Consider the following 15,415-nt stretch of genomic DNA (forward strand, 5'->3'; position numbering starts at 1 on the left):
CGGAGAGCCTCGGCAATACTGACAATTTAAGGAGGGGAGAATTGAGATGGGCTGAGGTGTGAATTGAAGTTTGTGTTCGGGAGGGCATTGGACTGGGGTAATCGTTGCTGCTGTGTTAGTCACAGTGTCAGGGTAGTGTAGTGAATAGCGTATCTGTCGAGTAAGCAGATGACCCGGGTTCAAGTCCCAGCCTAGACATAAATTTTAATTCAGTACTTCATCTTCTATCCTCACTGGAGATATAGTTGAGATTCAGTATGTCTCCAGGAAAATGTAATTGGAAAAACATTATTACGGCATCTGAAGGCTACTACACTTAAGTCTTTGAATGATAGACAGTAAATGAAAATCATTAATGATAGCAAACAGCCATCTGGTGATGTTACAGACTGATAGGCTGGTGGAAAAGAATTGGACTAAACTGTTCCCTACTGTACTCAGCTTGAGGAATCTCATTACGTGAAAAATGGAAGTGTGTTAAAATATGTCAGAAGCAGTGTATCTAGTTACTAACAGACTACAGTGAAAAGCTAACAGTAATTACCGTCTTATTGCAGAGCTGGTGACGGCGGTGGGGGACGCGGTGGAACAGGTGGTGAGCCACTTCTCGGCGGCCGAGAACCGGCAGCACTGCTGCGCGCTGGGCGACTCGGTGCGCACGCCGGCGGTGGCGCGCATCGCGCTCGGCAAGCTCTGCCCCGCGCTCTACGCCGCCCTCTGCGACGGCCTGCGGCCCGAGCTGGACACCGCATTCGGCCCGATCCCCAACTCCCTCTGGCAGGTCGTCGAGGCTTCCGCCCAGAAAGGTGAAGCCGACAGGACGCCCGTCACTGGCTGCTTTTATTTTTTAGCGCATTTTGTGTCGCGTGAACACATTGGGTAGAAATTTTTCTTATGACCGTCCGTGTGTTTCTTCTGTGAGAATACGTTACTGCCAGATAAAGAGGACACTCGGTACTGCCAGAACAGATGTTGCACCACTTATGTCTTGCTCGAGGATTGAGGCAAGACTTCAACCATACAAATGTGACCTATCAATTGAGTTCAGACATTGCAGCAATACAAATGGGTTGCTTGCTAATTTGTCCATCCTCGGAACAATAACTTGCACCAGAGGGTCTGATTTTAAATGAAGTGTCTTAGTTTTTCCTTTTCCAGGTACACTTAGGGAGCAGGTGGGGGAGGGGTGGGGGGGGGGGGCGAAGGTTCCAATTTCTTTTAATTTGCTTTTTCTTATCTAGAAGGGTATATTTACTCCTGTAAAATATACTATGCAAATTTCAAACAGTGGAAACTGCAGGTAGGAATATCAACAATGTAGAAAAAGAAAGGTTGCTGCTTACCTTATAGAAGACATGTTGAGCTGCAGACAGGCACAATTACAAGACACTTAAATAGAGCTTTTGGCCACAGCCTTTATCACAGTGCGAGATGGTGGCGGCGGCGGCAGTCGTGTGTGCGTGAGTTGTGCCTGCTTGTGTGTATGAATGGTGTGTGTTTCTCTTTCGCTGATTAAGGCTGTGGCCGAAAATTCTATGTAAAGTCTCTTTTTTTAATTGTGCATGTTTGCAACTTAACTTGTCTTCTGCACAGCAAGTAGCAGTCTGTCTTTTCCTACATTGTTGATATCATTGTGGTAATTTTTTAGATATATTCTGTATGCTTCTCAAGTGTCTTATGAATATTCGTTTTCTTTCTGTACTTTTCAATATTTTCGTTATATTACTATGTATCGTGGAATATTGTCATTTGATATATAAAATCAGTCCACTATTGCAGGATGTGTCGTTGTTGCACGGCAAAAACTATGGTCACATTAGACTTGTAAATTATCATCACAGTTTTAGATGTGCATATTTGCTGTAGCATTTAATATCATTGCTTGGAGACCAAACAAGTGAAGCATTTAGATACGTCGTATCTCGTGAAACAAATTTCTATACCCGAGATCTAAGGTGGATCATCAGTGACTGGAACATATCAAGCGAACTTAAACATATGGGCATTTTACTTTACTTTACATTGTGATTTTTAAAACCTAAAAATCATCTGCGAGTGCTGCGTATGCAGATGTGGCCGTGTGCATAAGGTGCTTTTTGATAGTAAATGTTTTATTTCTGACAGACCTTCATATAATGTGCTACCTTTTATCCACTAATATGACAACTTGGCATAAGGTTGCAACTCACAGTGAACAAGCTTTGTTACAAAAAAAATTAAGACCAGAAGATGACAGTAAAATCTGTCAGAACTTGTTGTTGAAAGTAAAGAAGTATTTATTAGATCTCGGTTATAGAAAGTATTTTACCAACTAAAACAATCGCTCCTCATTTCTTGATGTGAGAAAATTCAAACATGACACATTGCTTTATTTGTAATAGTATTTCAACAGTACACTCACCACATAGAGCAGGCACTGAGTCACAGACAGCCTTAATAAAAAGGTCTGCTAAAATATTAAAGCTTTTGGACAAAGCCATTTTTCTGAAGTAGAAAATAGGCACACGTTCACACAAGCTCAACTTGCAGATATCCAAAGTCTTTGGTTGCTGGAACCCCAGTGTACGGAGACTGTTGCCGTATGTATGTTTTGTACTTGTAGCGAGCAGAGCCAGCAACACATGACAACATCGACAGCTGCTCTGTAGAGCCCACAGCTCTGAATAATAGTCTCTGCTTTCTAAAGTCTGCCAGTTTCATCTTTGCATTCTAAAGTCTGCCAGTTTCATCTTTGCATTCTAAAGTCTGCCAGTTTCATCTTTGCATTCTAAAGTCTGCCAGTTTCATCTTTGCATTCTAAAGTCTGCCAGTTTCATCTTTGCATTCTAAAGTCTGCCAGTTTCATCTTTGCATTCTAAAGTCTGCCAGTTTCATCTTTGCATTCTAAAGTCTGCCAGTTTCATCTTTGCATTCTAAAGTCTGCCAGTTTCATCTTTGCATTCTAAAGTCTGCCAGTTTCATCTTTGCATTCTAAAGTCTGCCAGTTTCATCTTTGCATTCTAAAGTCTGCCAGTTTCATCTTTGCATTCTAAAGTCTGCCAGTTTCATCTTTGCATTCTAAAGTCTGCCAGTTTCATCTTTGCATTCTAAAGTCTGCCAGTTTCATCTTTGCATTCTAAAGTCTGCCAGTTTCATCTTTGCATTCTAAAGTCTGCCAGTTTCATCTTTGCATTCTAAAGTCTGCCAGTTTCATCTTTGCATTCTAAAGTCTGCCAGTTTCATCTTTGCATTCTAAAGTCTGCCAGTTTCATCTTTGCATTCTAAAGTCTGCCAGTTTCATCTTTGCATTCTAAAGTCTGCCAGTTTCATCTTTGCATTCTAAAGTCTGCCAGTTTCATCTTTACATAGAATTAACTCGCAGCTGATTTTTTTTTTGACAGGATAACTCAAATGTATCACCACATTTCAGGAATGAGGTGTGGGTATTGTTAGAACAATAATGAAATATAATACATCACAGTTTGTTATTTACAGCATTATATTTTAAATTGGTGATTTTACATCTAGATTCATTCCAAATTTTGTGTTGACAGTTTATCACAAGGCTTTTAAGACATTCTTTACAATTTTGTATAAGCAAAATTCAGCTAATGCTTTCATTATTCATGAAATATGATTCGGAAGCTGTTGAAACGATGAGTTTTTTTCATTAAGAAGGAACCATTAATGAAATATGAAATATTAAAAGCTTTTCATCCTAAATCAATGTAAGTATGAAAAAATACAAATGGTGTAGGTTGTTCACTAACCGATTGCATTACAGTACCCAACTGACTGACCTCTCGAGGTCATTTTCACCTCCTCTCTCCGAATCCTTCTGCTGTGGCAGTACCCAGCAGTTGCTCAAAATGAGAGACGTCCTCTCGTCTGTATTGGCGTCTGATGTGAAGCTACTATATCAATATATCTTGCCTCTGTTGGCCACCTGTGATGTTATGTAGTCCCCTTGCTGACCTACCATTCCTCTTTTCTCTCTCTCTCACCTTATGCTCTGTATTGCATTTGAAATGCTGTCTCAACATCGTTATTATCCTAAACTTATAATAGTACAATGTGGGCTTTCATAAGTGGTATGTGCATTTTTGGATAGCCTTGAACCCTGGCCTAATCCCCATAAATCAAAAATTGTTGTCGTTTACCATTTTATGTACAATATTTTTGAGGCTCTATGCAGATTGAGAAGGATGCAGGCTGCAGTGCGTACAAGCATCTTGCACAGGATAGAGTAGCATGGAGAGCTGTATCAAACCAGTCTCAGGACTGAAGACCACAACAAAAACAATCTCTGAGGCCACCCCAATCATTTTGAGGTGCTCAAAGTTGTGCGATTACACATGCTCATTGCAGACTCCAGTTCCTGACACCCTTCCATGCTCGTCTGTTTGAGTCCACATTGGTATTTTGTGAAATACCCATTTGACATTGTCAGCTGTTATGGATTTAATGGCCAATGAGATCTAAATAAATTGAGGGCCAGACCCCTAGCCAAGAATCACTTACCTACATTATGATGGACTAATATTGTGAAAGATTGGTTGACTCCTATGAAAATGTTGGCATCCAGTGTATTTTATTTTGCTCACATCAGCATAGGTAGTCCTATTTGTAACGGTAAAGGTGATCTAGGTCTCCAAAAGACAGATATCTACCTCATTCTGTGTGAATATGGCGCATCTTATGTTGAGCAGAGTATTAGAACAGTCGAGAAGAGATGCAAAGAACAGTAGCAACACACCCAGCTAAAAACAACTGATCCAATCAGCTGTTGACAAGCACTGCCTCGAATATAAGCATTGAAATGAAGTGCAATGAGACTAGTATCGTGGTGCAAATGCCAAGTTTCTGGAACTGTGCAATTGAGGAGCCTACCAAAATAAAGATGTCAGGAAACCTAATAAAATGGGCAATTTTAGAAGCTGACTATCAACAGCCATCAAGTAATGTATAAAATGGATGTTAGACCATCAGCTGCTTTTATTTTGGACCCAAACATCGACCAGTCCCAGTCGTGGACCATCTCCACGGATAAGGGTTAAAATGGTTTAAGCCACAATATTACATTTGTCATTATTTAAATAATGTGTGTAGCATGTCATGAATATCAGTATACGACACAGGACTTGTAGTCGTGATCTCTCCACTACTGCTCTGTGAACACTTGGTATTAGTATGTTTGCTTCTAAAAGCCTTGTGTCATATATCAACATTCGTGACATGCTCCAGACCTTGTTTAAGTAATGACAAATGTAATGTTGTGGCTGAAACCATTTTAATCCTTATCTGGGGAGATGGTCCACGACTGAGACTCGTCCATGCTAAAATAAAAGCAGCTGATGGTCAAACATGCATTTTATGTAATAAAATAGGGATGGAGGTTTCAATTTAAACAAGGCTTGTGGTCTGGCACTCGATGTAATGAAACAAGTAGGGAAACAGTGAGAGAAGCCTGAGAAATTTGAAACTTAGCATGCAGTTGTCTATTTTGGTCATACTTAAATTGGGATGCCTTATCTTATTGTGTACTACTTGTTTTATTTCTGAATAGACATTAACATTTGTATATAAGGTAGAATGACACATCATTTTCTATGTCATAGACAATGCTAGTGTGTTCCTCTCTTTGCAGATCCAATGACAAAGTCTCTAAATGAACTGGTTCTACGCATCAACAGTGAAGATGTTTTCACAGAGGGGATAATGAAGTTCAATGCTTTTGTGTTGGGGCTACTTAAGTAAGTGATATTTATGCTTTGTTACAAGTTTGTGGTTTTATTAATTGCTCATAGTTGTGGTTCAGTCATATAAATTTTTTTAAAGGTTGTCATGATAATCTTTGACTACAACATTATTTATTGTCATTTATACAGTATTCATGAGTAGTGGTTTGTGTAATTTATGTAAAAGATGATAGCAATGGTAATAGTAAATACTCAACACACTGTCATGTTTATGACACACATACTTATGAGTATAGTGATGAATGTTTTGGTAGAGCGTAAATAATTTAGGAGTGAAGGAGACCACTTGCCAAACAGCAAGTTTTCCTTCTTTTTTATGTGCCGGTTGACAGTGCTTCCACTGATAGGTGAGTGGCCTCTGTTATTCATAAATTATTTATGTATATATGTGACAGATATTTGTTAAAGTTTTCACATGTGCTGAAGCCCAGTTTTGCAGTATTCCTCTTGATAATGGCTACACAGCTGAAATTGTAATAGTAAACTACATAACTAAATAATTTTACATTCAAAAGCAATTGTGATGTGATGTTTCTTAAAAATTGTGGTTTGTCAAAGTGTAAAGAATTATAACACTGACCTTTTTCCCCGCATCTTGAACATTCCAGTTCAGTAGGCCTAAATTGTCACTTGTGATGTCAACGTACACTGAGAGTTGGACATAAATTCGAAAAAATGAAGTACAAATCGTACAGAGTGCATTTAGCAGTAGCACTCGATCTACTGATACATTCGTGTTTTCAGAACTTTGTTCAGAGTACAAAATAGTCAAGATATAGGTTATATTTCTTCTTCTTGTAGAATTGCTAGTCCAGTGAGACAGATGGGAGAGATTTTTGTAGCATTTGGAGGGTGGGAGAGATACTGGTGGAAGTGAAGTTGTGGGGACGGGTCGTGAGTCGTGCCTGGAGAGCTAAGTTGGTAAGAAAGCCAAGGTTCTGGGTTTGTGTACCAGACTGGCACACTGTTTCAGTACATATTTGCCTCATTGAAAAGGATTCAGAGTGAGATTTTCCAGTATAGAGAAAGTGTCTCCAACAAACTTCCGTCTGATGTAAGTAAAGCAAAGCTGTCCACAACACAAAGGTTGGGCTGAACACTATATGCTTTATTGAGCATAATACTATAGGAAGTAGTCTGTCTTTGCATTCTTCCAATATCTGAACTGACTAATCCAGCCAGTTATGGGGGCTTTTGACAAGCCTTCTAATTCCACATTGGAAGCAGCTTTGCAGCATTGTGCACACTTACTCTCCCACAACATCCATAATCTCATTGTCTGACAAAAAATTGATTCATACAGGAGCTCCTTCATCAGCCCAAAATGGTGAAAAATAACTCGAGTTTGGTCAGGATTGCATATTGGCTGCTCCAGCAGCTCAAAACTGTGACTTTGAATGAGGGCAGGCAATATACTGAAGCAAAATCACACCTGAAAGATTCCCTCTTATCTTCTGTTTTGATTTTTTGCCATGCAATTGAGGAAGTTTTCTCCTTCCTCTCCAAAATGTCTAAATGTGATTTTCTCATCTCCAAGTGTCCCTGTTTGTGCTTGTTTGTTGACACACTACCTTATGGTAGTTTGGAGAATTGTGGACGACTGCAATTGCTGAACTATTGCTAATGTTCAACTCGAGTGCAGTATCTTCCAGTCTGGCATAATGATTGTAACAAATCATTCACTGTGCTGTCTCGATGTTCCTGTCTGTTGTCAAAATAAATGGTGTTCCATGAATGCTCTTTTCATAGGCAGGTATGCTTCCACTTTGAAAGTGACTTACTCATTCGTAAATTTTACATTCTTTGTGAATGCAGCTGCATTCTGCAAAGTAAGTTTACAGTTCTAGTCCTTTCAGAGCACAGGAAACAAATAACGAACACCCCCCCCCCCCCTGCCAAATTGCTTCCTCAGCACATACGGAGAGCAGGGCAGTCACAATAAAATGCTCTGAACTTACAACGAATAGAGCTATTCACAGAATCTACACAGCCAACAGGCTGGAACAACAGAGAGAGTAAGGTATTTCATTTCACGGTTGAATCAGTGCGGTCAACCTATGGAGCAGAAAAAAACAAACATGCATTTGCTTACTGGCTTGTGCTCTATGGCGAAGTACTTCAGTAGGCCATTTATTTTGTAGTATCTGTTGGATGGCCTCTCTCTGAGGACAGGCTGTGAGCATCTCGCCTGCTAATCGGTCTCGGCAGTAAAACCGTCTCTGCTGAATGCAGCACTTGTTCCACTGCAGGATTAGTCACTGTCTGTGACAATGTAGTTGATGTAAGGATTGATTGCTAGAAGCTATAAATGTTGCACCATCTCTTTCAGCCCCCAACTGACCTAAATACAGGACCCAGACTTCAATGAACCCATGGTCTTCCCTTACATGTCACAGCCTTCTAATGGTGCCTAGGTTTCACGAAACTGTGCTCTGGTCAGTGTGTCGCCATGCTGTTTGTGTTAGTAATGTTCATTGGCATCTGGGTAATGGATACTTTGTACACAGTATTTTTTGTGGTTTACTTGTAAGAATACTAGTTATATCTTGATAAATACTGCTCAATTATGCTGTATTGTTTAGACTGCACTATTCACAATTTGAAAATCTTCTTTCGAAGCAACCAGTGCTCTGTCCATTCTGGGTATGTTAAATCTTTTTGGTAATTACTTTACTACAAATTGTGTTTGAGTTACTACAGTTTCTTTAATCATTTTTTATCTGGCACCTTTCACTTCTTTACCTGCAGAAATGTTAATTAATGTGATAAATAACGATTTGCATGGCAGTTGGGAATCCACGTTAAACTGCCAGTCCACCTATAACCAGCTGTGTAAGTCAAATAGAAAGTCAGCAGTGCCATAAGATATCCAGTAGGACAGCATTGAATTGATAGTCATCAAAATGAGTTAGTTTATCCTTCAGTTATAAAATTGACTTCACCATGTTATTTCTGTCGCAACAGCCAGGCTCATATGACTCAGTTACTATGTACATTAAGTTACACATATTCCATATTTGTAGCTCCACAGGTCTCTGTACATCTGACTCAGATGCAATCCTCATAAAAATTGTGGCACCCATGTGCAACAGTGTCATTAATGCTAGGTGCTCCCCCAGCCTTATGCCTGGTTTCGTGCAGCCTGGCACAATTTCTTTTCACTAAACTCTTCATGTCAGAGTAGCTCTTGCACCCTACATACTCAGTTATTTGTTGGATATATTCCAGTCTGTTTTTCCATACAGTGTTTGCTATGTATGATTCCCTCTAATACTGTGGAAATTATTCCATGATGTTTTCACACACATCCTATCATCCTGTCCCTTCTTCAACCTGTCCCTTCATCAAATCCGTTTTCCAGATATTTGTTTCTTTGTTGATTCTGTAGAGAACCACCTCATTTCTTATAGTTTTCAGCATATGCCTGTATCGTAATTCACTACTGTATAATGCTGTGCTCAGAAAGTATGTACCCAGAAATTTCTTCATCAAACTAAGGCTTATATTTGATACTATCAGACTACTTTTTGTGATGAATGCTTCTTTGCTCTGTAGGTCCTCTTTGCTTCATCTATCCTTTTGGTTTGCTTCCAAGACTTCTACTACTACATTTCCCAAATATTGATGTTCAGTTTATTGTTAACCTCATTTCTGGTCTCCTCATAACTTTCATCTTTCTGCTTTTTTAGAATTTCTGACATCTTACTCCATTTTACATATCAAACATTTTCTACATGTCAAATAACATTGGAATGGCTTTACGTTTTCTAAAGCCAAACTGATGGTCATCTAACGAATTCTCAGTTTTCCTTTCATTCTTCTGTATATTTTACTTGCCAGCGATCTTGATGCAAGAGCTGTTAAGCTTATTGTGTCATAATTCTCACGTTTATCTACGTGTGATATATTTGGGATTGTGTAGATGATGTCCTTCTGAACGTTCATCTCCATCTTTGACATGTCGCCAGTCTCATAGACTCTACTCACTAACGTGAATGATGTGATTGACATTTCCCAAGTTGATTTCAGAAATTCCTAAGGAACATTATCTATCCCTTCTGTATTGTTTATTCACTACTCTCCAAAAGTTTAGTCAAGTTCATGACTAATGCTAAATCTCCTCTGTCTTTAAATTCAATATATAATGCCACATTTGTCACATCAGCATAAACTCCTTTCCCTCATAGTGGCCTTGAACCTGTACTGTACATCTGTCACCTGTCTCCTGAGTTTAATAGTAGAATTCCTTTTGCTGTCTTTGTGTTGATGCCTTTGCTTCTAATTTCACTGTCTTTCTGAAGAACTTTTCCTTTTACCGTATTTACTCGAATCTAAGCCGCACCTGGAAAATGAGGCTCGAAATTCAAGGGGAGAGAAAAGTTTTAGGCCGCACCTCCAAATCGAAACAAAGTTGGTCCATTGTAATATGAGACACAATTTAGGTCGAATGAATGACGATACAGCTACAGTAGTGTGGTTCCAGTCGTAAGCTTATCGGTTAAGCTTTACCAGATAGCCATTGCTATGCGTCAGGCGCTCCGTCCGTATTTATATGGGTACCCTTCCTTTTTCACGTGCTTTGTCTGGTTTGAATTGATTGCTTATTTTTCTTTGATCTGATTAGTGCCATTCTCTTTGTTATAGGTGTTTACGTCACTCTAAGCTGAAAATGCGTTCCTGTAATGTGTCATGCATTGTTTGTCGCATTCTGATAATGAGTGTTTACGGCCTGTTGCCACTCGCGGCATGGCTTGCTTTTGTGTGCGCTACCTCCACTTACTATTAAAAAAAGAGAGGAATTGTCTCATAAGCGAAACAATGGCAAGAGACTGCTATTTGTTGTTACTTACATTGCAGCTTTCTTTGATAATGATCAACAAGAACCAAATAATAGATTGCGTATGATAGAAGATGTTCTGAACGAGAGTTAGCGAAAATTTTTCTCAATTTGAAAATCTTTGCAGATGCCTCTTTAGTACATTACATTCTGCACAGAAACTAGAGTCATCTTAGATTTAAAAATCTTGTCAATTGCCGTGCTTCATTTCTGACTGTATCACTATTACGCATAAGAATGATACGAATATAAACATGACATGATATGTATATTCTTCCACATTTGCTGTTGTCTCACTCTAGTTTCATAGTTTATTAGGCAGACAGGATTTAAATGAGATAGCAGCAAACACGAAAGAATACATGGCAAAATGTTTATATTCGTATTATTCTTATGGTGAAGAGAATACCGCATGTGATTCACAATTTATAAAATTTCCTATTAGCAACCATCTCTTCTCACAGGTAGGAAAAAATTCAGAACGTGGAGTTGGCCATATTTACAAACATCCCAAACAGTCTTGCCAGTCAGATTTTCGTAGTACATTGAAATGCTCTCCTACATTCGAAGATGAACAGTACGGAATTTGTATTTACTTTGTTGGATAATGTATGAAAATGCAGTGGTCGAAACTCAGGATGGAGGAAGAAAAAAAAACTCGTCTTCCACCTTTTTTTTTTTTTTTTTAAATTTATTTACTGATGCAGAGGTTTTGGCGCCAGTATTTATCTTTTTGCCTGCAAAGCATGCCTGTGTAGCGCTACATATATTCGACGGCAGAAGTTAGTTGTGGTGGCACCTACCAACATTTTTCAGAACTTTTGCTTACTTTGCACTCGATTCTAAGCTGCAGGCGGTTTTTTGGATTACAAAAGGCGGAAAAAAAGTGTGTCTTAGATTTGACTAAATACGGTAGATTTCTTCACATTTTTTGTGCAGTCATATCACTTTATCTTTCGAGCACTTCTTATTGATCTGATCCTAAACCACTAAGAATTCTTCATTCATTTTTATTTTGCTTTAAACACTTGACACATTATTAGGAATTCAATTCCATCGGACAGTATTCTGTGTCAGGATTACTTTTGTGTATGATAGAGCCTTTTACGTACCCTAGACCCTTAACTTCTACTGCCGATTTTCACACGCGTACTGCGATTTACTCAAGTAAACTTACGGATGTACAGCGTACGGTCCCTGGACGCGTGGGTGGGGTACCTGCGGACGCGCGAGTCGGTCCTGCGGCGGTACTACCAGGAGGAGTGCGGGCTGCTGCCACTGGGGAACCTGGGCGGGCCGGCGTGGCGCGGGCTGGCGGACCAGCTGGTGGCGTGCCTGCAGCCGCTGGCACTGCTGCCGTTCCGCCTCGACCTGCTGCACCAGCCGCGACAGCTCGCCGCCCGCCTGTCCCTCTCGCCGCCGGCAGAGACGCCGCGGCCCGCCCGGGGACCGGCGCGCTCAAGCGCCGCGGCTGCCGCCGGGATCCCGGCGGGCGCACCCGGCTGGAGCCTGCGCGGGCTCGTCAGGTCGATACACTCGTCCCTGTCGCAGCCGTCACCCCGACAGGGCGGCGGGGAGGAGGAGTCCCAGCTGCCGGATGTGGTCGGCTCCTCTCAGGTGAGTGCTTTGCACTTCTGCGCCCGTGTTGTTCTCGTTTTGTGTGGGGTAGTGCAATGCTCAGTGCACTGGATTGTCATTTGGCAGGAATGGGCTTTGTATCTATACCTAGCCCTCCAGTTTTTGCAATTTTTGCAGTTTCTGTAAGTCAGTGTTCCGGGATCCACAGTGACAAGAGTGTGCCAAAAAACTAAATTTCAGGCATTACCCCTCACCACGAGCAACACGGTGGCTGACGGCCTTCACTTAATGACTGAGAGCGGCAGTGTTTGCGTAGAGTTGTCAGTGCTAACAGTAAGCAACACTGCGTGAAATAACTGCTGAAATCAGTGTGAGATGTACAAGGAATGTATCTTTTTGGACATTGCGGCACAATTTGATATTAACCTTCAAGCAGGCACCGACCGCAAATGAAATTGCATTGCTCCATTCCATTGCTGTTTCACAATACGAGCCCGTATATATTCCTTCATTATTGCTTAAACAGATGCATTGGTAAATTGTGTTGTCATATGTAAAAGTAAGCAGCAGTAATGTAAAATAAACAAGAAGGTGGGTGAGAAAAATAAATTACGGTCTGTGCACAAAAATGACCCAGATTATGAGCTAGCAGCACAATTCTGCAATGAGGCAGTGGTCCACGAGATAATTGGGAATGGAATAAGCGATTGACTGAGATCTTAGGCAGCTGTGCTGTTCAGTGTGTAGAGTGGGTCATTGCTGCGGTGTAAGACTTCCATGGCAACGATGCGATATAATGAAAGTTTATTTTGTTATTGTTTAATTAACAATGCTTAAGCATATAATGGAGGTTTAGTGTATCGTTTTGGCATTGAACTGGGACTTTGCTCTTACACGTGTACCTTTATTACAGAAACACAGCTGTTTTTTATGTTGTTGTTGTTGTTGTTGTTGTTGTTCTGGTGGTGGTGGTCTTGGTCTTCAGTACTGAGACTGGTTTGATGCACCTCTTCATGCATACAGTAAAGCTGCATGCCCTCGGGAAAAATTACGGCTGTAGTTTCCCCTTGCTTTCAGCCGTTTGCAGTACCAGCACAGCAAGGCCCATTTTGGTTAATGTTAAAAGACCATATCAGTCAATCATCCAGACTGTTGCCCCTGCAACTACTGAAAAGGCTGCTGCCCCTCTTCAGGAACAACACGTTTGTCTGGCCGCTCAACAGATATCCCTCCGTTGTGGTTGCACCTACGGTACGGCTATTTGTATCGCTGAGGCACGCAAGCCTCCCCGCCAATGGCAAGGTTTATTTTTCATGGGCTGTTCCTTATATGTGTACAAATTACACCACATGCCTGCTCACGTTATGAAAGACAGCGCACCTGCTCGAGGGTTAACGGGCTACGGCAGCAGACAACCGATGCGACTGCCTTTGCTAATGGCACGATATCACCTGCAGTGCCTCCCCTGGGCTCACGATCGTGTGGATTGGACCCTAGACGAGTGGAGAACAGTGGCGTGGTCAGACGAATCCCAGTTTCAGACGGTAACAGCTGACGGTAGGGTCCAAATGTGATGCAGACCCCCTCGAAACCGTGGACCCGAGTTGTGATCGAGGTATTGTGCGAGCTGGTGGTGGCTTCATAATGATGTGAGCTGCATTTAAATGGAATGGACTGGGTCCCATTCCAACTGAACTAACCACTGTCCGGAAGTGGTTATTTCAGCTAGTCTGACACCGTTCGACACAAATCTCACCAAACAATTGTGGGACATAATCAAGAAGTCAATTTGTGCACGTCGTCTTACACCGACGACACTCTCATAATTACGGATGGCTATAGAGGCAGGATGACTCAATATTTGTGCAGGGGACTTGTGACAACTCGTGTCCGTTCCACCTCGAGTCGCTGCACTACGCTGGGCAAAACGTTGTCCGACATAGTATTAGGAGGTGTGGGGTGCCTCAGTGTAATCTAATATTGGAAAATCTGTGAAGGAATAACAATAACATTAATTAGGGTTGATTGTTGAGCAGCAGACAGGCAGATTAAAAAGTATACTAAGCTATCAGATCCCCCCGTCCCCCTCCCAACTCAGCCACCGGTGTTGCAGCTAGCAGCCCACCACATTTCCACATTCAGCACTGCAGCAGCCTCCCTCCCCCCTCCCCCTCCCTCTTCCTGACCCACGTCTCTTCTGTACTCCCCCACCCCCCCACCACCACCACTACCCACCCTAGCCAAGATTGCCTCTCACTGCAGTCTGACTCTAGTGTCTGGAGATGGCAGTGTCTGTGTGTGTGTGTGTGTGTGTGTGTGTGTGTGTGTGTGTTCTCCATCTACTTTTAAATATGCCTCCTCTCTCTAGTGAGTAGCAGTCTGGCATAATTTGTTTTTCATTAAAGTTAAATCTGTCTTCATCATTCTATGTGTTTTTTTTGTTATGAAAAGATTGTATATACCCCCTCATTGGGGTTGTTGTTGTTGATGTTGTTTTTGTTGTTGTTTCCCGTTGAAAGGCTTGTTTGCTATAGCTCTTGACGCTAGTCTGAAGGGTGCAAGCCTCATAACCTCTGCATAACTAATGCAGCCAACATTTATTTGAACTCGATAACTGAAGTCAAATATTGGTCTTCCTCTACGGTCTTATGCCGACACTTCCCTCCTGTACAGAATGGATGATTCCTCGAGTCCTCAGAATGTGTCCTTTCGAGTATTGTCTTCTATTCAAATTGAGCCCTAAATTTCTTTTCTCTTCCGTTTGATTTAGAACCTTCTCATTTGTTATTCGCTCTGCCAGCATAATCTTTAGCATTATTTTGTAGCACCACATTTGAAAACTTGCTATTATCTTCTTGTCCAAACTATTTACCATCCGTATTTCACTTACATATGAAGTTACTCTCCAAACAAAAACCCTCTGTAAAACACTTCTCTTTTTCGGCACCACTTATTCCTGTTGCCAGTCTACATTTTGTTTCCTCTGAATTTCTGCCATCATCACTTATTTTGTTCCCCAAATTGCAAAGCTCATTTACTACTTTTATTCTCTCATTCCCTAATATGATTCTTTCATCATTGCCCACTTTGATGACACTCCGTTACCCTCATTTAACTTTCATGGGTACAATTTCCTTTTAAGACACTATCCACTATGTTCGACTGATCTTCCATGTTCTTTGGTATCTTTTGACACAGTTATATTTTCATTAGCAAGTCTCAGCATTGTTATTTGTTCTCTCTGAACTTCAATTCTCTAACC

General features: G+C 41.1%; 1 protein-coding gene across 1 annotated transcript in view; it reads left to right on the forward strand.

Annotated features, from left to right (window-relative positions):
- The window catches only part of LOC126428345 (uncharacterized), a 240,841-nt gene that overhangs the window by 189,559 nt on the left and 35,867 nt on the right, over window positions 1–15,415 (forward strand). Inside the window, exons 16-18 of the mRNA XM_050090278.1 lie at window positions 558–806; window positions 5,627–5,732; window positions 11,763–12,192. Of these exons, the coding sequence (XP_049946235.1) occupies window positions 558–806; window positions 5,627–5,732; window positions 11,763–12,192 (785 nt within the window). The remainder of the gene's footprint in view (window positions 1–557; window positions 807–5,626; window positions 5,733–11,762; window positions 12,193–15,415) is intronic.

This window comes from Schistocerca serialis, chromosome 12 (assembly GCF_023864345.2).
Source record: "Schistocerca serialis cubense isolate TAMUIC-IGC-003099 chromosome 12, iqSchSeri2.2, whole genome shotgun sequence".
Classification (NCBI taxonomy): Eukaryota; Metazoa; Arthropoda; class Insecta; order Orthoptera; family Acrididae; genus Schistocerca; species Schistocerca serialis.